Source organism: Podarcis cretensis (assembly GCF_951804945.1).
Source record: "Podarcis cretensis genome assembly, chromosome: 2".
Classification (NCBI taxonomy): domain Eukaryota; kingdom Metazoa; phylum Chordata; class Lepidosauria; order Squamata; family Lacertidae; genus Podarcis; species Podarcis cretensis.
Genome location: NC_137171.1, coordinates 73,065,384 through 73,086,707, shown reverse-complemented (window position 1 = coordinate 73,086,707; position 21,324 = coordinate 73,065,384). Strand labels below are relative to the sequence as shown.

The window sequence follows — 21,324 nt, the reverse complement described above, 5'->3', positions numbered from 1 at the left end:
AACCACAGAGTCTAGGACTTGCTGATCAGAAGGTCGGCGGTTCGAATCCCCGCAACAGGGTGAGCTCCCATTGTTCGGTCCCTGCTCCTGCCAACCTAGCAGTTCGAAAGCACATCAAAGTGCAAGTAGATAAATTAGGTACCGCTCTGGCGGGAAGGTAAACGGCGTTTCTGTGCGCTGCTCTGGTTCACCAGAAGTGGCTTAGTCATGCTGGCCACATGACCCGGAAGCTGTACGCCGGCTCCCTCAGCCAGTAAAGCGAGATGAGCGCCACAACCCCAGAGTCGGCCACAACTGGACCTAATGGTCAGGGGTTCCTTTACCTTTATACATCTGTTACTGTATATCACATACTTCCACAAGTGAATTAATCTGAGTGCTTTTCTCCTTCTGTTCTCTGCAGGAATATCTGGATGTTCTAGGAAGACCCATGGTCTTGGCAGGGAACAAAGCAAAACAAGTTCAGTGGACCAATGTCTATCGGGATGCTTTGGTAAGTAAAATAACTTTATGAGTTCCCACAGCTGGTCTTCTGCTTTTCATTTCTTTTCTCCTGTTTGTAAGGTCTACCCATCCACTGCAGTGTAATTTGTCCTACTTAATTTATTTTATGTCACATACCTCTTCAGTGTCCCAAGTCTGACATTCCCAGTTGATATCTTCTCCAATTTCTTGGAAGAAACAGGCTCTGCAGATTCCACTGTACAGTGGTATACACACAAGACATAATAATTTACACCTCCCAGCATGGCCCGTCTCCGTGTTTCAAGGCCATTGGTTTGCACAATATAATTGACAGTGGGCAATGGAATAAAAATCAAAGCTCCCTGTGACTTGTTTCAAGTTTTTTTTTTGGGGGGGGGGGTTTAAAGATACATTTGATAATAGATCTCCTATGTCACACCTATTTGACCCTTAGGAGTATGGACCTACTTAGATAACTGTGTTTATCATATTTTCTTGCTTTTGACATTTGATAGGGTCTGGGCTTGGTCATAACAGGCACTCTGCCAGTGTTCAACCTCACTGAAGATGGCAGTAGTGAAAGGAAGGTATGTTTTCTCCCTGCAATGTCCCCCACTCTGATTTTGACCTACTGCTGATACTCTTCTTGCTCATATCCACAATAGTTAGCCTGCTGTGAAGTATGTGTTTGTGTGACAGAGAGAGACTCTAGCATCCAAACAAAGGTTTGTTTTGTTCTTTGCCTTCCATGTAGATGTCACTGATACCTTTAAACAAGAAATGATGCTGTGGAGTCAATTCAAAATCAATCAATCTGAATCAGCCGGGTATAGCATCTCCCTGCCAAATTTTATGACATTCAAAAGACGTAAACATGGGCTAAGATTATAAATGATGGAGGGGCAGTTGGCTGGGATTTTTCCAGAGCAAATGCAAGACAGTCAGCCCACCAGCTGACCACCTTCTTGTCCTGCGTTTATTGTTTATGTACATCAGCATCATACCTTTATGACCAGGGCTGCGTGCCAAACCAATATAGTGTTTATTTATTAAAATTTGTTAACTGGAAAGGTACCTGAAGTTAGGAGTGGCATAAATTCCTCCTTCAAATGACAGGTGAGCAGTAAGCATTTTAAAACATACTAGTGTGCGTATAATCTACAATACTGCTCAAAGCAGAACTTCACCCAGTTATTTCTGTATTCAATACCGTGTACTGTGTCAAAGTCCTGGGGTGGATAGTGCCCTGTAAAATCACTGGTTTGGGTGCAGCTATATCACTGGAGGAAAAGAAAAGCTGCATCTTCTATGGGTCAACCGGTAGGAATGCTGTGCTATTGTTTATAGAAGAACACCTTACAGAGAGTGATGGGTCAGAAACAGACATGGACACTAACTACGTATGAGAAACAGAAGTGTGAATAGTGTAGGAGCTCCCTATGCTGCAGCATTGCTAAAGCTAGGTAGGGCACCGACCTAGAGGAGAGATCACTGAAATCTCCTTTCTGCATTCCCAGAGAAGAGCAGCTGGTGATGGTGGTAGTAGTAACAGTAACAGGAGGAACAATAATAACAATCGGTAGCAGCTAATGTAATTGGCAGAGCCACATAACCACCCTGATGCCTGCGTCGCTGTAGCTTCCCTGGGCAGGACTCGGGTGGCAGAAAGGAGAGGACTGCACAGGCATGCTGGGGGAGTCCAGCAGCAACAGCAGTCTTGGAAAGTCAGCTCCAACACACTACACTGTGTGTTGTGTGTGTGTTCCCGTTTGGAGAAGTTTTCAATGTTTAATGCTGTATTGTGTTTTTAATATTCGACTGGGAGCTGCCCATAGTGGCTGGGAAAACACAGCCAGATGAGCGGAGTATAAATAAATTATTATTATTATTATTATTATTATTATTATTATGCCTATCAGCTTAAGTATTTCTGTTGGATTTTCTCACCCTGCAATGGCACCTGAATTCCAAAACAAACAAGCCCCACTAGACTGAGCACTAATGCCTCCCTTCTCCCCAGTGAGTAGAATCCCAGCATGTGTCAGCAGCCTGTCTCATTTGCCTTATGCTTCCCAATTCATGTTTGTTTAGATTTATTAGCAGTAATAGACCTGCCATGGCATTCTATAGCTGCTTTCTGTTAAACAGCCAACGAACTGTTTCTCAACTAGGTAAGCGACAAGGCCAAAGACCAAGCCATTTATTCTCCGGGGAGCCCAGTTACTGCCTCATAAAGCAGCATGGCAAGTCCATTGCAGTCATTATCCCATGGCGTGCAGTGTAGCAGTTGGTATTGTGGCTTTTTGCAGGTGCAGGCACCGGTGTCTCTTTAAGAGGAGAATGTACTTGTCTTAAAGAAGCATGTGGTTAGGGTAGAAGAGCCTGATAAGGGATTGACACTGATTTCAGGGCCCTTGTCAGTCACTGGATTCTGTTTACTGTTGGGGTTAGTTTGCTTTTAGCTGTTTACAGCTCCCTCATGGGGTGAACCACTGAGCTGCTGCGGGGAGCTTCAGTTCTCAGTGAGCTTCCATCCTCCAGCTGAAACCACCTGGACGGGCCATTGGATCCTGCTGGACAGGAAACAATATAAGATGGCTTCCAGCTCCAGTTGAGCTTTGCTCAGTTGAATGTGTCCTACATCCAGCCAGCCAGCCATCCTGTTTACCTAATACCATGAGAGAGAAACTGTAAGGGTAGGTCCAAATGACACTGTGATTTATCTACATTGTAATGCTTGCACAGTACATAAGCTGAGTTAGTCTTGGAAATGCTCAAGCATTTTGTGGATCGCCATGCCATCATTTTACTTCATTTGGGAAGGCTGTGCAATCCAGATACATGCATGTGAAAATTAAAAGGAAATCATATTGATTTTCCCATGTAAAAAGGGGGCTGCTGAGTCTTCTTATCATACACTCCCTGTGATTATTTTAAATATTAGTTTAAAAATGAGTATATGTGTTTGTGAAAGAGAGAGAGAGAGAGAGACATATTATTAAATCTAGGTGTATAAGTGGGATGTCAGAGAAAGGAGGTTCAAATGTGAAACATTTGGAATAGTGAAGTGGTGAAGTGTTATCCCACCATCCTCTTCAACCGGGGATCTCCCTCATCTTGCCCAAGTATTACACTTTTCCCCTGTATGGCTTGGCTATGACAAGTTATCTCCTGTCCTTCTCTTTATATCAAGGACATGGGGGCAAATAAAAAACTACATCACTATTGGATGGCATCTATGTTGTCCACGACTTCAGTCTCTTGAATATAACTGCTTTTTCTGCTTGTGTTTTTTCAGAACCAGCTCATCCTCGGTGTTGTGGGGATTGACGTGACTCTGAACGACATCAAGAAGCTGACGCAGCGATACAATGTGCGTAAGGAATGGATTCCTTCCCTCAGAGTGGCATTCTTCCACACGCCAGTCCCTGCAATGTCTCAGCCGTGATAAAGAGCAAGCAGGCGGGGAAGAGAGGCATCTTTGGGAATTAGCATGAGGTTCACATTTGCACAGAATTCTCCTAATTGCTTCCTGCACTCCAGTTCCAAATCAGCCCCACCTATCTGATAGTCATTGCTTCTTCTGCAGTGAGAGAACTGGGAAAAAAACAAACCCATTTAGAAGGTCTTAGGTGTCTGTTCTGTGCTTGGGTTGATTAATTGAGGAGGGACAGAGGTCTGTAGAGATTATCTGTGGCAGTGGCATAGGAACTTTAATGCAATTCCACTCTTTCATCTTGAGCTGTAATTTGTTTCTCTTGTTGTCCTCCCATCCAGTTAGGGGCCAACGGCTATATATTTGCTATTGATCTGAATGGATATCTATTGCTACACCCAAATCTGAGACCTCAGGTAGGTGCAGTTTTCCCCTCCTTTGAATAACCATTGCCACCCACCACCACCAAAAGATAAGGTGACTTTCCATCCCATTTACCCCACAAAATGAAAGTGTATCTGTTTGGCATCATCTGCTCTCTGTCACCGCTTTTCACCACACCATTCACTCAAAGAACATTTCCATAGGTCATTGCCATGTTTTCCTTCAAACTTCAATGTAATAAGCAGTGACTTGGTGCAAAATTCTCTTGCTATTATGCAGAGGGTCGATATACCTGCCTACAGATGGATTGCTGTCTAGCTGCGAAGAAATGATTAGGTGGGAATATTAGTGATGACAATTTGACACCAGATTGAAAGTAGTTCCAAACAGCTATCACAAACAAGTGAACTGTCCATATTCAGCCACAGATTTGCCACCAAAAAGCAAACATGTGCTTTCTCTCTGTTGATGGTTGTTGTTATTATTGACCAACAGTCAACTATTTGCCTAATTATTTAAAATCAATATGTTGAATTCAGCCTTTTGCACTTATCCAGCTCCTGCCCTTTCTATTTCTATGGCCCTTCTTTTTCCTACATCTTTTGTGAAGTTTCGTCTCTTCCATCCATCTCTTTTGGTACCTGCCCTCATGATTCCTAGCTCTTAACATCCCTAGATCACTACCTTTCCAGCCTCCCTGCAGCACACACCTTTTTTCTATCCTCCCATCTAATATGGATGCTTTTCTGATCTTGAACTATATTTTCAGTCATGGCATAGACTCATAAAGCCTTCCCCTAAAGTCTGAACTAAGAGCAGAAACATGCTGTGATGTCACAGAACGTTCACTAATATTTTAACTGCTGAGAGGTTTGACTAGCTATTTCCAATCAAAATGTGAAATTCAGCCATTCTCATCTCCACTTTTCTTACAAACATAAAAGAATCCTTTTTGCTTCAGACCCTGCTAAAGGGATTTCCACATTATTCTGCCTCCATGTCTTTCTCCTCAGCCATCCTGGGTTTCTCTCCAGAGCTCATACCTGTGCACAGCTCTTTCTGTCTCCAGCACCTCTCTGTGGTTTTTGATTTTCATTAACCTTTCACATATACATTTTGCACTACTTTCATTTCCATTTTATAGCACTTCCTCATCAGTAGCTTAGTGATACAGGTTGGAATGCAAAAAGCTGGATTGCCCATATGTGGCAAGGGTGGTAAGATGCCAAACAGGATGGGATTCCTGTGCCTTTAAAAGTTTTGTGGAATAGAATGTTTCACTTTTCTCACCCTTGCATGATGACTATTAAAGATTAAAGAACATTTTATTAGGCCCACTCATTTTAAAAGTATGTTTTCTTACAAATATTTTATTTTATGTAAACCACTTAGAGGTGTTTTCTTTTATTAAGCAACATATACCATATTTTTCCGTGTATAAGACTATATTTCCCCCCAATTTTTTTAAGTTTAGAATTGGGGGTCGTCTTATACAAGGAATGTTTAAAATATTTATTTCTTAATTTGGGGCTCAAAAAACAGGGGTCATTTTATACATGGATGCGTCTTATACATGGAAAAATATGGTAAATCTTGTTAAATAAAATAAAATAAAGACACAGCAGCACTATTCTCTTTTGCACTTGGTCACTATGTCCTAAAAAATAAGGTTACTAGGAAGTCTGGGTAAGGACTGGGATCTGGGCCTCCCTGCATTATCTGCTGCACCAAGAAAGTCTCCAGTTAGCTGTGTGAGCAGGAAGCCCTTCTGCATCTGATAGTTCATAGAATTATAGAATTATACAAGCAAGCCATTAAAGGGCAAACCGAATGTTTTTCAAAAAGTGGGAGATTAAGACTGGGAGAAAGCCCCATTGAACTGAGTGGGATGTGGGCAAGGAAAATCAGAGAGTGATTAGACATGCAAAGGATTTTCCTGTAAGGGTGTGCCAACAGATGGAGCATTTCCATCTGCCAATTCTCTGAGGCTAAATGTAGACCATCAACAGATTTCTCTGTGGCTGCATGTCTCACCGGTGAGTACCTTGGGTGTCAGCCAGTCCGTTAGCAGAGGGGGAGGATCTCATCATCTCCCTCAACAACAAATTGCCCAGGCTGATGGAAGGCAGCAGCAATAAGAGATTTCATATCAGCCAGAGGCATGAGTTGGCCCCGCAGTGGCTCCTGTCTTCTCAGGAGAGGAGGATTATGGTCTGTGATGTTCAGCAAACAGAGAATCAGTATATGATCTGCAGGACTCCCATTGTGCAGTGTGTGTAGATGGATACAATCCGCTTCTCGCAACTGTGACTTCTCTGCTTGTTCGTTCTTTGCTTGTATTTGCACAACCTATTTGTTTTAACATGGCGGATGAATGATGACTGGGGAAACTGGGCAGGGCTGGTCCTAGGTGCTTGGGAATTAAATTAATCTAGAGTTCAGCTAATTATTCACCACTCCAATGCTGGGAGCCATTTGCTGTACTTAATGCGGAGCAGGAAATGGTGTTCTTGTCAGCCACAGAGCGCTAATTGCCAGCTCTCAGGGACATGATATATGGACTTCCCTTCTACTCCTGGCAGGTGTAGACAGGAATTAGCTGGCCCCTTTTTATGAAATATTACTTCCTTGGGATATTATACACGCACACAAGAAGGAGTGAGTGAGGAGCCCCAGGCTAATTTATCTCAGGGGATGCTCTACATCTATCAGGGTGGGGCAAGGAAAACAGGCTTCCAGCTCAGATACCATTCAGATAAATCTATCATTAAGAGGCCAGCCAGGAATTAGGGCACTGAGAAATGGCAGCGATCAGAGTGAGATATGTTTCATTGGCATAAACTTCCAACTCAGTTCATCAGTGTTATTAATGGGCAAGTGATGTGGCAGAGACGGACAGAAAGAGCACCAATTTATTCACTTGCCTAAGTCTCACTCTGATCAATAACCATTTAAATTGCTCAGCAGAGTAGCACCACCACCACCACCCAAGACTCGATGCATTTTCTGTGCTTGGCCTGAACTCAGTCAACTTTTGCACAAGTATCTCTCTTCAGGTAGAACCACCATTTCATCTTGGCACACTCAGCCCTAGATAAATTACCTTTTTGTTGAATTTCTATACTGCCCTTCCTCCAAGGATTGCAGGGTTGTTCACAATATAAAAACACAAAACTATATAGCATAGTAACAAACAAAAACAATACCCCCCATACACAAGCAGTTTAAAAGACCATAGGTAATTTAATTCACCAAAGGCCTGGGAGAAGTGTTTTTTCCTGATGCCTAAATATACGTAACGAAGGCACCAGGTAAGCCTCCCTGGGGAGAGCATTCCACAAACTGAGCTACCGCAAAAAAAGGTCCACTCTCATATTGCCACCCTCCAGATTTCTCATGAGGGAGGCCCATGAAAAAGGACCTCAGATTATGACTGCAGAATCCAGGTTAGTTCATTAACTTTGTATGTCCTTGCTATCAACGGGGGCGGGGAGGTGCTTGAGGATGAGAGAGACCTTTTTTTTTTTGGTAAATTCTGTGCTTCTATTTTCTCTATTTTCTCAACTGCAAAATGTAAGGAGGGGGGAGAATTCCAGGAACCTGTGACCCTGGACTTCCTTGATGCTGAACTAGAGGACGAGAACAAAGAGGAGGTAAGTGAAACCTTGGAGGTGGGGTCTGTTCTGTTTTAGGAAGTTAAGTGCATACAAGACTATTAAGTCGTGGCCATGTGGCCGAAAGCAAAGCTATAAGCCAATTGTGAATATGCTTATGGCTTTGTAGAAGCATTTCGTTCGCTGCAGAAAAGTAAGATTCCACCACAGGTTCGTCTGCAGATGTGTCCCCATATTAAACAGCAATTCATTTTCCTCAATAAAGTGAATGCTACCGTTTTAACAAGATTCCCAGTAATGGCAGTGTAGGCAATGACTGCTGCAGATATGTGTACATCATGAGGACCTTACACTTCCATGTAGCAAAATGCACTTACCCAGTAAATATGCCAACATGTAGGACCAGGGATGGGCAGATATGTCAGTTTTGGTTTCTCTCAGTGTCTCATTTTCCCAGTCTTGAGTTCAGTATGTCACATTTTCACATCAGATTGCATTTTTTTAAAAAAAAAAGTCCTCATGAAAATTCATCAGCAATTTAGTGCAAATTTCTGTTAATACATACATTTTTGTTTGCAGTTTTGCCTAATATTTCTGAAAAGCAATTTCCCCCAATATGGTGTAATTGTATATGTTACTTTCATTAATTTTAATGCACACTTTGCCTTATTATATTTTTTTTTTACACGTTATTTTGCTGGAGAACTGCACTGAAAAAAATCAGTGAAGGATGGCTATGCTTTGTGTATTGTTTTGGAAAGCGTGAATTATGTCGGTTCACCTTTAAATGTGAACTAAATCGAGGTTTACCCCATCCTTATCAAATATATTCATGCCTGTTTTGCCTCATACCATAGTAATCAGTGATCAAACAGGGCTTCTTGCCCCATGTACACATGATGTGTATATAGGGAAAGTGTGCAAGCTGCTACATGAAAGTGTTATCTGCTTAGGAATTGCCACACATGAAATAGCCCTTAGAGGCCTGGCCATGTATCCCAGGTTACAATCCTGATGCATTTTCACAGAACTTGCTTATGGGATCTGTTCCTTGGCCAATGAAAAATGGTGCCCTATGTTTATGCCTTAACTGAGAGATCGCACAGGGAGAAGGGTAGGGAGCATCTTGGGGTATAAATCCTATCTCCATCCTTGAGACTAGTATTCTGGACTTTCTCAGCATCCACTTGGAAAACATGGGTAGAGAACTCTCATTTTAATTACCTATCTTAGAATATTAAAACCGTTTTCTAGAGAGGTAAGAAAGATGTCCAATTGCTATGTGCAACTTCTGGCACTCAGCCATGTGCAATGCCTCCTTTCACGTCCTCCCCCCCCCTGCCCCCCACTCCAGATCCGGAGAAGCATGATAGATGGATTTAAGGATCAGCGATACATCAAGACTCTGGTCAAGTCCCAAGATGAGGTAAAAACTTGTGGTGAACTTTCAGATGGTTAGAAAACATAAGAGTGAATTGGTCACTGTAACCAGGAGTTTTAAAAGACTGGATCAGTTTGCCTTGTCCTTAATAGAGAAGGAATGCATGAGGGTTGGGAGTAAACATAAAAACCCTTGAAGTTGACTTATATTGAGTTAACCCATTAGCCCATGTAGACCACTCAACTACTGGGCCACAGCCTGATCCAGTGTAGGTTGCAACAGAACCACTACAACCATTCAGATATATGGGGAAAGTTTAAGAAATGAGTCCCCAATTGCATGTTTGGGTTAAAAGTGGGTCTCAGGTCCGAAAAGGTTGAAGGTGGTTTTCCTCTCTGCCTGGTAATGGCTTTCCAAGTTCTATAGAAGAGGCTTTGCCATTCTCGTTAATGGCTAGCTTAAAGGCACAAAATGACAAAAAACAGCTGTTGTTCAGGACTTGATCTTGGGTGAGAAAACCAACCTGACTTGTATTTGCTAAATGTGAATGGAACAAGCTGGGAGATTATGACCTCCTTGGCTTTGTGCACCTTATTTTTGGTACAGTGCCAACCAAGTTTGGAAAGCTTGGAAAGGTGTTACTGGAGTCTATATACATTCCATCTCCTTCTCCAGGGTGGTGGTTAAGTTGGATCTGGCTCCTGAATGCTTATACCTGGTTTTGGATAATCAGGACCTGTTGGTGCTCAGCCATGATGGAAGCATTCTCCTTGCCTGAGTCAATTGCAGTGATTTGGGGCATTTTGTCATTGTTCTGGAAGACTGCAGTATATAGACGAAGTCTGCCTTGTCAGATGCAGTTCAGGATTTCATGGCTGCCATGGCAGCCATGGGGTTGCCCCAACATACCATCGTCCCCACACTCTGGGCCTGGTGTTCTTGATTCAGCAGGATAGTGATCTGGATTTGGATAAGATTCTGTTGGCTCATTTTGTCATGGTTAGACCAGTTCCTTATAAGATTTAGGTTTTCACTGACTGTATTTCCACAAGGATTGGGAATCTAGTAGGATGGCTCTCTCTCAGAGGTTGATGGATCCAGATGGATTCCCGAAACCACTGGGGCAGTTTCCAATCTGCATTCCTGGAGCTTCTATATAGATTCTAATCACCCAATGGGATACAGAGATGAGAGTAGTAGTAAATTTAGAAGGGCAGGCACACATCATGACAGTCTCCATAGCCATCTTCCATAGCCGGAGTCTGCAGCTCTGCTGCCAAGTTGATTCACTGCAGGACTGCATGATTTGAAACCTCAAATGACACCTTGAAACAATAGTTTCTGCTTCAGTGTCTGGGGACTTTGTACTGAAAAAGAAATGGCTGCCCTTGTAGTACAGTCAGCGTTGCTGGAAACAGTAGTGGAAGCCATCCTTTTTCAGCATTGTTTGAGGCTTCAGTTTCATGCAATGTGGCAGTGAGCTAGCGGCACAGCTGCTGGCTTGCCAATTTACTAGGAGAGAGAGAGAGAGAGAGAGTGCAAAAGCTGTTCTGGATTATTACATCATCATTCTGGGTTTTGATATCGATCCAGAGTGGCACCATGTTCATGCAGTTTCCACAATTGCTCCTAGGCAGGCTCTTACATTGACTTGAACCCAACCGGCTCCTTTGTTTTCTGAGGAACCTAAGAGCTATGAAGCAATTGGGAAGACTTCTAGAATGCAGGTTTTGGAAGACTCACAGTCAATCTAAATGAAAGAACGTAAAGGACTGGTTACAATGAATATTCTTTATTTTTTATTGTGAATTAATATTGGTGTTTTTACTATTTTGCTGTGTGATGCCCCGATAGCTTTATTAAAGCATGGACGAAATATTAATAATATTAATATTATTATTATTATTATTATTATTATTATTATTATTATTATTAATAATAAATGCTCTCACTCTTATTTCTTCACCTTTGACCTTCCAGAGATACATAGATAAAGTCTACAGGACCTATACCTGGGCTCCTATCAAAAGCACAAACTACAGGTAAGGAGCTAACAAGAAGCAGCATGAAGTAATAGCTTCCCTCGTCCTATTCAGCTGAACCTCTACTATGAATGGTGATCCAAAAGAGTGCTTCAGAATCTCAAGAGAGCTATTTAGAATGCAGTAGGGATCTCTGCCCCCAACAGTGGTGTGGGAAAATGGTTGTTTGTTTATTATTGCAATAATAACAATTATTATTTGTAATAATAAACTTTCGCCCATGCTCTTATGCACAAACAACCATTTTCCCACACAGTGGAGGTAGAGTATAACCATTGTGGCTAGTGGCTGATGTAGATCCAATGGATCTGGCTGGCATCTCTTCATCAGCACCAGGATGCTGCTCAGGATGGTGTCTAGACAGATACAGTTAGTTTGTTTGATTGATTGATTGATTGATTGATTGATTGATTGATTGATTGATTGCGTTTATATTCCACCTTTCCTCCAAGGAGCTCAAGGTGGCATCCATCATTCTCCTCCTTACCCATTTTATCTTCACAACAAGCCTGAGCCAGTAATGATGGGTTGTTCCTTAGCTGTCCGATCCATGGCTGCAACACCTGTAATATCAAGAATATTGATGTAACTTTCATTATCCACACCTAAAAATAGTAAGATTTGTAAAGAAATGATTTGCGGAGGGGGGTACACTTTCTCAGCCTGTATGACACATACAGCTGTCACATTTTACAGCTTTACTATTCAACTAGGAAATATAAAATGAATATAGTCAGCTTTTTTAAAAATGTAAGGTCTGCTTTTTCTGTTCTTGCCATTTGATTGTGCTTCTCATAATCCTATGTGATGCTTACATTTGGGACAAAAACCCAGCAGTTGGCAATAATATCCGTTATTAAGCTGGTATAAAGTTTTAGGCAAAGGAGCTTTATTCAAAGTGGAGTCATAGTGGGGCAATGATATAATGACTTTCTGAATAATTTTGAAGAGTTACTCCCACATGTAAAAAGATCCATGAGGCTGATGGATAAATAGATAACTAGGATTTAGTAGCAAATTGCCTTATAGTATTTTCTATACCCCTCATTTAATAATAAACTCTAGTGCTGGCAGAGTAGAATACAACACACGATTAGCAGAACCTATCCAAAACCAATGGGGCGTCAAACAATTGGGCAAAAATAACTATTCAATGACAGTAAGTGAATAATGCAGTACTGAGAAGAAGTACTGCAGAATCCTTATCTTGATGGATCCATTGAAAAGGTTTAAGCATCTTTGTTCTTGAGGAGCTGTGCATTGCACTGCATTGTATGCACACCCATTGTTATGTGTGGAAATGCAATATGGGGAAAGGTAAAATGCAGCTATTTCTAATGCACAGTGCCCTTCTCAGTTAATAATAATGCATTTTAAAAGAAATGTGCTTATTTTTGTGCATTTAAATTGTGACAAAAATTAGAGAGCTGCCCTACTTTAATGGTAGCTCGAGGCATCGTTTTGAGTACTGAAGCCTGAAAGTGCTTGGTGAGGCTGCCACCTAGTGCACAGTTGTTTGTTGCAAATACACATATTCCCCAGGGATTTCCTAGTGCAGTTGATGCTGACATTATAAAGTGCAGTAACAACTTGGCCTATTTGAGACAGAAGAACCTGTCCAGCCCAGCTACATAAGCAAGTGTCCTTCAGGACTTCTTATCCTAGAGTTGCTCAAAGACTCCCACACTCCCTTCAGCCCCAGCCATCACGCCCAATGGGCAGCGATGATGAGTGCTTGTTACAGGTAGGTAGCAACTAAGTTTGTTTTTGGTATGAGCTTTTGTGTGCATCTGAAGAAGAACTGCATGCACATGAAAGCTCATGCCAATAACAAACTTAGTTGGTCTCTAAGGTGCTACTGGAAGGATTTTTAAAATTTTGTTTCGATGATGAGTGTTCTCGTTCAAAAACACATGGAGGGCACCAGATTGGGGAAAGCTGCGCTGAAGAATAGATGTACAGAATTAGAAATGTGCCTTGTTTGTTGTGCAGCTCCACATATTTTCTTAATAACTGTTGCTGGTCTCAGGGTCTGTACCTGCTATGGCCGATGGACCCCATTACGAGGAAGTGCTTGTAAGCCCTGGCTCCTTGGAAACTCCAGACAGAAGTCAATGCCTGTTCTCATCTCCTCTAATCTGTGTTATTATCTCTTTGGCTCCACTGCACCCCCATGCCTCAGTTTGTGCCGCAAATAAAGGTCCAGTTTATCCACCCCTTGAGAAGGTGATAGTTAAAATACACTATGCTCCATTCCTGACAGATCCAAAGGTCATCCTGTGTCAATAGCTCACTAAAGTACTATACCGGGTGGTCAATATATTACATCCCTGCTCTTGTTTTTGCCCATGTCTTCATCCATCAATTGCTAGCAACTGTACAAACCATTTTGTGCCTAACTATCACAGCAATTTCAGAAACACTCTTTTTCTCTCTCTCTCCCCTTTACCAGCCTTGGTTTGGTCTTGCCGCACTACAACACGTATTACATCCAAGCCATCCTCAACGACCAGATTCTCCAGGTGAAGTGTAAGTAGATACTTCCCGTTTGCTGTTGGCCTTTCGTGTGCTCTGTGACCCTGAACCCACCAGCTAGCCTAAGGAAGGCTAATAAGAGAAAACAAAGCGCCAGAGTCACTTTTTACATCGTTTATCAAATGAAAAATAAGAGCAACCCTACACATAGAAGAAGAGGAGTTTTCGGTTTATTCCTGGAAGAATAACGCAGGCTTCCCGGGGATGTGAAGATTTCCCGTGACACTTTGCATAAAACAAACTAAAACCTTTAAAAAACATCCAGGGGAGATGAGGTTGAGTTGCTGCTTTAAATGCTTTTTATGTACCAGGTGATAACTCTGTAGCAGCCAGTTAATTTGAAAGCTGGGAAAGTTTGCATGTTTTGTTTTGTTTGTTTCAAACCATTATTATTTTTATTTAAATTTTGGATTTATTTTTTCCTAACTAATTTACAATTAATCTGTGTACTTGTGTGTTAGCCTACCCTTGTGTGTGATCCTGGGCCCTACTCTCTCATCGCAGGGTGGGATGGACTTCCAAGGGCGTCTCTAACATCCTGCTCTGAGTGATTCTGGCTGCGTCTCTTTTTCTTCCTGTGTTTATCCCTCTGTCTCTGTAATCTCTCTCCTTTCTCATCTTTTTCTCTCTTTCTTTTCCTTTACCTTCTGTAAGTCCCATACTACATGCATGCACACACACACACACACACACACACTGCATTACTTGTAGTTGCTCAAAATTTCATGCTTAAAGGAGTTCCTTACCACTTGAATAGCAGATTTTATGTTAAATAGTGCCAATATCTTCCAAAGCGCTTCACTTGATAACTCTGATCTGGTTATCAACATGTTAGTTTTTATTTAAAGAAAGTGTAACCCATCTTCAAAAAAGATATTGAGGCTGTGATTCTGGGCGCACTTACCTGAGAATAAGTCCCATTGAACTTAGTGAGGTTTACTTCTGCATAGTATTGCACTGTAAAACATTTTTTAAAATCCATAGGTGGTTTTCAAATAAGTTTTACTCAGAGTAGAACCACTGAAATTAATGAACATGAGTAATCTAGGTCACTGGGTCTAGCAGAGTAAAAAGTACTCCTATGTTGGCTGTATTTGTCTCTGAAGGAGATTCAACAAAGGGATCATCCTAGATTCTGGACTTTACACTCATGTTAAACTCAAAACATGGAAAGTTAATTCAACAATTCATGATAGTCTTCCTGAATAATGTTGTGTTTTCTTTTAACATACCCATGTCTTACTTTCCATCCACATAAAAAAACTACCGTTCTAGGGAGAAATATCCTAGCAATCCTTTTTCCTCATATGATAGATATTAAAACATAGAACATTTCTAAGTGATAGGTACTTTCAGATAAATAAATGCTCCCATATATTTTCTGTGGTGGTACAGTACCATGAGAGGACCGTACCAGCATGTATGAATCAAATAAGGTTTCCTGCATGTTCTAGTCAGTCATTTGCTTCCTGCCTGCTCATGCCTCCATGAGTATACTATATGATCTCAGCAAGACAGCATCTCCCACAAACACCTAGAACAGAGGATGCCTTTTCTCTCAGGTGGTTCCTTGCAAGATCCTGCTCTGGCCACTGTGTTCTGGGTTTTATGTCCAGAAGTTACATCATCTCCTTCAGAGAAGTAAGAGCTCCAGAACTTGCATTCTAAATGGCACAGTGGTTGTTCAGTCCCTGAAATCCACTGTTGACTGATTCAAGCTCAGTAATGAAACCGGAGAGAAAGAATCTGTCAGTATCACAACCAGACCAGGATGGTGGCTCACAGAATTATTCTGCAGAATTGGTGCCCAGGGCTTAACGTGCAGCTTTAGGCACTTTTTATGTTTCCTTTCTCAACAGCACTGGTTAAGGCATGATCCCACCTAATCTGGGGCAGCCTAGAGTAGGTACTCACTGGCTCCCTTAGAAAGGTAGGACTCTGCTTTACACTAAGTCAGACTGCTTGTTCATCTGACTCAGTACTGTTGACACTGGCTGGCAGTGGCTCACTGCGGTCTTGGACAGCAGTGTTTCCCAGCCCTGTCTGCAGGTGCCAGGGATTCAACCTGGAGCCTTTCACTTCCAAGGCATGCACTCTACCACTGAGACACAGCCGCTCTCCTGAATGTTGTGTTGAACTTAATATACAGATGCGGTGACATTTTCCACCATCGCTATCACCTTTGGTCCTTCCAGAACCACTGCTAGTGGCTACTCCTGCTGCACCCACACCTTCTTAGCAAGTTTTCCATTTCTTTTTAAAGTGGTCATATAGTTTCCTTCCATGCAGCATAATTTGAGGAGGAAGGGTGGGGCTCAGACTTTTTGGTTGTGTTTGCAAAAGAAAATTAAGAAATAAGAATAGGAAAAGGACCCCTGGATGGTTAAGTCCGGTCAAATTCGACTATAGGGTACGGCGCCCATCTCGCTTCAGGCCGAGGGAGCTGTTGTTTGTCCACAGACAGGTTTCTGGGTCATGTGGCCAGCATGATTAAACCTCTTCTGGCACAAGAGAACACCATGACAAGTGCCAGAGTGCACAGAAATGCCATTTACCTTCCAGCTGCAGTGGTACATTTTTATCTACTTGCACTGGTGTGCTTTTGAACTGCTAGGTTGGCAGAAGCTGGGACCGAGCAATGGGAGCTCACCCCGTTGTGGAGATTAGAACCACCAACCTTACGATCAGCAAGTTCAAGAGGCTCAGTGGTTTAGACCACAGCGCCATCAATAATAATAATAATAATAATAATAATAATAATAATAATAGCCAGACCTTCTCTCCACAAGTGGTCTGTTTCCAAGGTTCCTCCACCTGTAAGGTTCTCTTCCTGAAGACAGGTGCACCCACACACTTCACAAACAGACCCAGGCTCACCACACCCTCGCCCTCTCTTTTGTCCCTTTGTTTCTTTTCCTTTTCCCTCTCTCTTTCTCTCTCTCTGTATGTATCCTTTGTTAATCTTGAATTTTGCATGGTCTGCTAACTCAGTAAGAACATTTCTATATCAAGACTGTTGCAAACTGTTTGCTACTGAATTTCATTTTTTTCTGTTGGTTATATAATATATATCTATTTATCTAGTTATATCTATACATTTTTTATTATTTTATTACTGTGGCCTTTTTATTGGTACTTTTATTATTCTTTTTTATTTTGGTTTCTTTTTCATGTCGTTTTTTGCAAGAGGTTTCCTTTCGGTATGATTATGATACACAATATTTTTATTCAAACAGCCATTGAATAAAATATTGTTTGTACCCCTTCCCCTTTCCACCCAACCCCCCTTTTTTGTTTTCTGTTTTTTGTTTGTTTTTTCTTGCTTTCTCTCTCTGATGGATTCACACAGTACCAAGCAAATTGAAGGGCAAGTATTTTCAGTCTTAGACCACTCCCCTTCCACCACCCCCTTCTCCTCACCCGTGTCCAGTACCCCCACCTGTCACTCCAAACCTTCACCGTTCCCCCTCACCACTTACCCGGCCTGCTTGCCCATTACCTTGCCCGTTTGCCACGCCTAACCTTGCAAACCACCACCAAACTGTTCCTCCCTGTCTCCTGCTCCTCCACTTCCTCCCCTCAAACTCGTTCACCCTTTTTTTGAAAGCAACATGTCTTGTTATGTTCATAATAGCTTCACCACTACTGATCTCCCCACTCCTTCCCTGTGCATTGCTCAGAGACTCAGTCCGTTTAAGACGAGCCAACTTCATATGGAATTGTTATGTTTGAATTCAATAAGGTTTTTTGTAGCTAGTTTTAATATCCTGCTCTTCTTTCTCCCTGCAAAAATGCCTCCCTCACGCCCTTCCTTCCTTTCTCCTCTCCTGTCTCACGCCTACCCTACAAATCTTCTTCCCCTATCCTTGTCCCTGTGCTTTCCTTCTTCTTGAAGACAACTCAACCTGAATGGGACAGGGCTGTGCAGAGACCTTCAGACTGAGAAGTGTTTGAAAATGGAGTCCAATATCACTTCCACAAGAAAATATTTAGGCTTATTGAGTACTGAAACAGCAGGGAAAGTAGAAATCTCAGACAGGTCCACAGTGTGTGTAGGGATGGAGGAGGACTTCTTTTGGTCTGCATTTCCAAGCAAACAGACCTAATTCACACCTCCTGGATGGACACACAGATCAGGACGTCAGAGTCCTTAGAATTTTGCAGGACAGGTCTCAACTATTTAAAAAATGCACCAGAATGCATTAAAATAAATACTTTAGGATAAAATGCATTTAGAAATGTGTGCCATAAGATAAATAGGGGTTTAAAAATGTATTTTGTGATCAAATATTATTTAAGAATATAGTTGAACACTCATTTAAATACCAAGTTTCATACAAACCTTTAAAAATTCACAGATGAATTCACAAATGGGCTGGGCTGGACTAATGAGTAAAGGAATGTGAAATTGTCATGGGCACATAAATAGACTGATCTGTCCATACCCTAGCTACATGCAGATCAAAGTTGTTTCCCCAAAAGACATAGCCCTCGCAAGTTGCAGCCAGCAACAATACTTCCATTAACAATAACTGTCCCTTAGCTTCCCATAGATAAAGGGTACAGCGTGAAGATAATTTCCTAAATTTGATGTGGTAAATTTCTCACAAGGGTCTTGATTCAGCACCTTGAGAATCCAGTTGCAGTCTATCTGGCACCTTAGGCTAAAACTGTTTTGCATCCTGTTTTGCATTTTGGGGGCTATAGATAGAGCCTGGGTCTCCATAGATTTCTGTTTCCTCCTTCTCTTGTGGGTCAAGTCCTGAGAATTGCAGAGCAGTTGCACTTCACTTTGAACACAAAATAGGATCTGCTGGTCATCTCCCCCAATTATGAACATGAATATGTGTACACGGGACATTAAGAATAGCAGAAGACCTTTCTGGGCCTTGGAAGCTTTCCACAATAAAATTCCAATGCCACTGTCTTGTAGGCCACCTACATTGAGGCAGATGCTTTAGAATGCAGATGCCACTGTTATCAGGGTTCTGTATTGCTAAATAATGAGCTCAGCAAAGATGGGGAACCTGTGGCCCTCCAGATGCTTTGGAACTACAACATCCATTTATCCCTGACCATGGGCTCTGCTGGCTGTTGGAGTCCAGCAACATCTGGAGAGCACCATGTTCCCCATCCCTGGTATAGAGGAATGTGCAACCTCAGCATCCACTGCAGCATTTCATCCAGCTATGGCATGAGCAGCAGAAGAAAAAGAATTACTAATGACTGCTCTGTAGCAAAAGCAAAATATTGACAATGGGGAACAAAGGCATCCTAGAGCACTCCTTATATGTTATGGTCTGAGGCTGTTTGCACATTATCAGTTTAAAATGCAGCAAGGTCTCTCTTTTCCCCTTTTTGCTACATTTCAATTTGCATTTGCATGTCAGTGCAGTTGGATGAATTTCCAGGTCACCCACTGCCTGTCCACATCAGTGGGCATGGATGTCTTCATATGGCTTACGTTTTCCAATTGGATTGAAGCTGGTTTGGGAGAAAACACATCCAAATGCAGTGTTTCTGAAGAAATGGCAGGATAGATGTGGATCATGGCTAATGCCATGGGTACACAGCTTCATAAATCTGTGGTGGGAATGCCCTGGGTGCAGAGTAAACAGAAGTGTGTACACAGCCCGGGTTACATGAAAGCCATGATTGGAACTCTGATTTTGGCAAGGGCAAAGCTGAAACAGGGACCAACTATACTGTCAGTTATTCCCAGGGTTAAAGGTCCTTTAACGTGGCCTGAGTTGGCAAAGTCTGTGCGGTGAAGAGTTTACCATTCACACAAAAGCAAAATGAATTAAATATAGAGAGCTATCTTCATGCATATGCTGCCCTCTGATCGTCTCAGTCATCCTTGTCACTACCCAAGAATACATGCATTCTTACAACCTGGACCAGTGGATCCAGAAACACAGAGATGTGCCAGTAAATAGAATTTGGGGGGTGGGGGGTTAAGCATACTGACTATTTCATCCATTTACGTTTTATGCCTTAAGGTGCCTAGCAGTTGGGAAGGTGTGTGCAGATAGACATAAAATAAGTGTTTGCCGTAAACACAGAGTGGAAGGAAGAGACACCGTTCATGTATGGGTAGCTGGCACATTGTGGTACCAAAGAGTTATCAGCAGGGACCTGATCTCAAGCACTAAGGTTCTGTCTGTCGTCATCAGCCCTGTTCTATCAGCATTGAGCTGCCTGTTCCCGGTGACCCTGTAATGGCAATGCTGATGGAATAATTACTTAGTGTTTTTGTATTCCTTTCCTCTTCCTCCTTTCATTGGCTTGTATCCAGACCCTGCCTTTTAGTCCTGTTCGAAAATAGCAGTCCAACCTATGGCTGTGCTGCCCTGACAAAGGGCCACGTATGTCTTGTAATGCATTGTGGGAGATATTGGTGGGGGAAGGAGAGGCGTTTTAGTGGTCTCACAATCAATGTCTTGATATGGATATGCTTGAACGGACAATTTGCTGCTAAGATAAATGCATAACTGCGGTAAGGTTGCTTGGACGGTGATTAAAAGTGAGTGGGTGTCCTTCGGAGGAAAGCCTGCAACAGCTATCCCTCATTTTGTTTCAGCCACAAGAGTGGGCTATGTAGTCAAACCAAAAGATGTTCAGATTGCTGAATGAAGAGCTAAAATACTATGATGCTACATGCTAGGGAGAATATACAAAAATGAGCAATAAATTTGACTGCTACTGTTCCTTCCATAGAACTAAGCAAAAATCCTATAAGCTTCTTTAGGGTGACCAGTGTGCTTCACCTGTATCACCTTCTGGTTAAAATGTTGCTGAATTGATAAGATCCCCCATTGCTCTAATTGTCAAAGCAGAGCACTATAAATCTCATTCACTTTCTTGGGGTCTCCAGTGGCGAACACTGTTGAAGTGCAGAATGCTAGGAGAAGAAAGTCAAAGGAATTCATATAGGAAATCGTTTTCCCTAGAGACATTAACATCCAGTTGTACAGATTTATTGGAGGCAGTCCTCTAAATATTTCTTCCCCCACCCTTAAGAATAAAAATAGCAAAATAGTTTTTTTTGGGGGGGAGGGATTAAGTGGATTTTTAATGCATATAATTTGCAGCACAGTTAAATAGTGGCTCTCACACTCTGTATAGCAGTACTTCAGGTGTGGTGAAGGACATAAACAGACAGGCTCATATAGCATGAAGAGAAGTGTGCTAAACTGTGTCTTGGACCTCAGGCTGCTGCCCATAAGCACACAAATTGCATTGTATTGCTCTAGGCACATTGTCAGCCTCTTTGGCTGCCTGAATCCTTTTGCTGCTCCTTTAGGAAAGCTGTGCAACAGGATGGGGAACCTATGAACCTCCAGATAATATTGGATTATTGGCCATGCTAGTTGGGGCTAATAGAAGTTGGCATCCAGCAACATCTGGAGGGTTCCCTATTCTTGCTGCCCAGGGCTATTCTGCTTTATATATATATATGGTTCA

General features: G+C 42.1%; 1 protein-coding gene and 1 long non-coding RNA gene across 5 annotated transcripts in view; one reads left to right on the top strand and one right to left on the bottom strand.

The window, feature by feature from the left end:
- The window catches only part of CACNA2D2 (calcium voltage-gated channel auxiliary subunit alpha2delta 2), a 544,797-nt gene that overhangs the window by 481,285 nt on the left and 42,188 nt on the right, over window positions 1-21,324 (top strand). For 2 of the 4 annotated variants that reach the window (XM_079964403.1, XM_079964401.1), the window contains 9 exons: window positions 404-493; window positions 981-1,052; window positions 3,764-3,838; window positions 4,243-4,317; window positions 7,864-7,938; window positions 9,254-9,325; window positions 11,261-11,322; window positions 13,775-13,851; window positions 17,207-17,224. In XM_079964403.1, the coding sequence (XP_079820529.1) occupies window positions 404-493; window positions 981-1,052; window positions 3,764-3,838; window positions 4,243-4,317; window positions 7,864-7,938; window positions 9,254-9,325; window positions 11,261-11,322; window positions 13,775-13,851; window positions 17,207-17,224 (616 nt within the window). The remainder of the gene's footprint in view (window positions 1-403; window positions 494-980; window positions 1,053-3,763; window positions 3,839-4,242; window positions 4,318-7,863; window positions 7,939-9,253; window positions 9,326-11,260; window positions 11,323-13,774; window positions 13,852-17,206; window positions 17,225-21,324) is intronic. The other 2 variants (XM_079964404.1, XM_079964402.1) reach the window with 1 other exon arrangement.
- Window positions 11,316-21,324, bottom strand: part of LOC307209422 — a 55,429-nt gene continuing 45,420 nt past the window's right edge. Inside the window, exons 3-4 of the long non-coding RNA XR_013835574.1 lie at window positions 11,564-11,885; window positions 11,316-11,453 (exon numbers count right to left, since the gene is read on the bottom strand). This is a non-coding gene — a long non-coding RNA (uncharacterized lncRNA). The remainder of the gene's footprint in view (window positions 11,454-11,563; window positions 11,886-21,324) is intronic.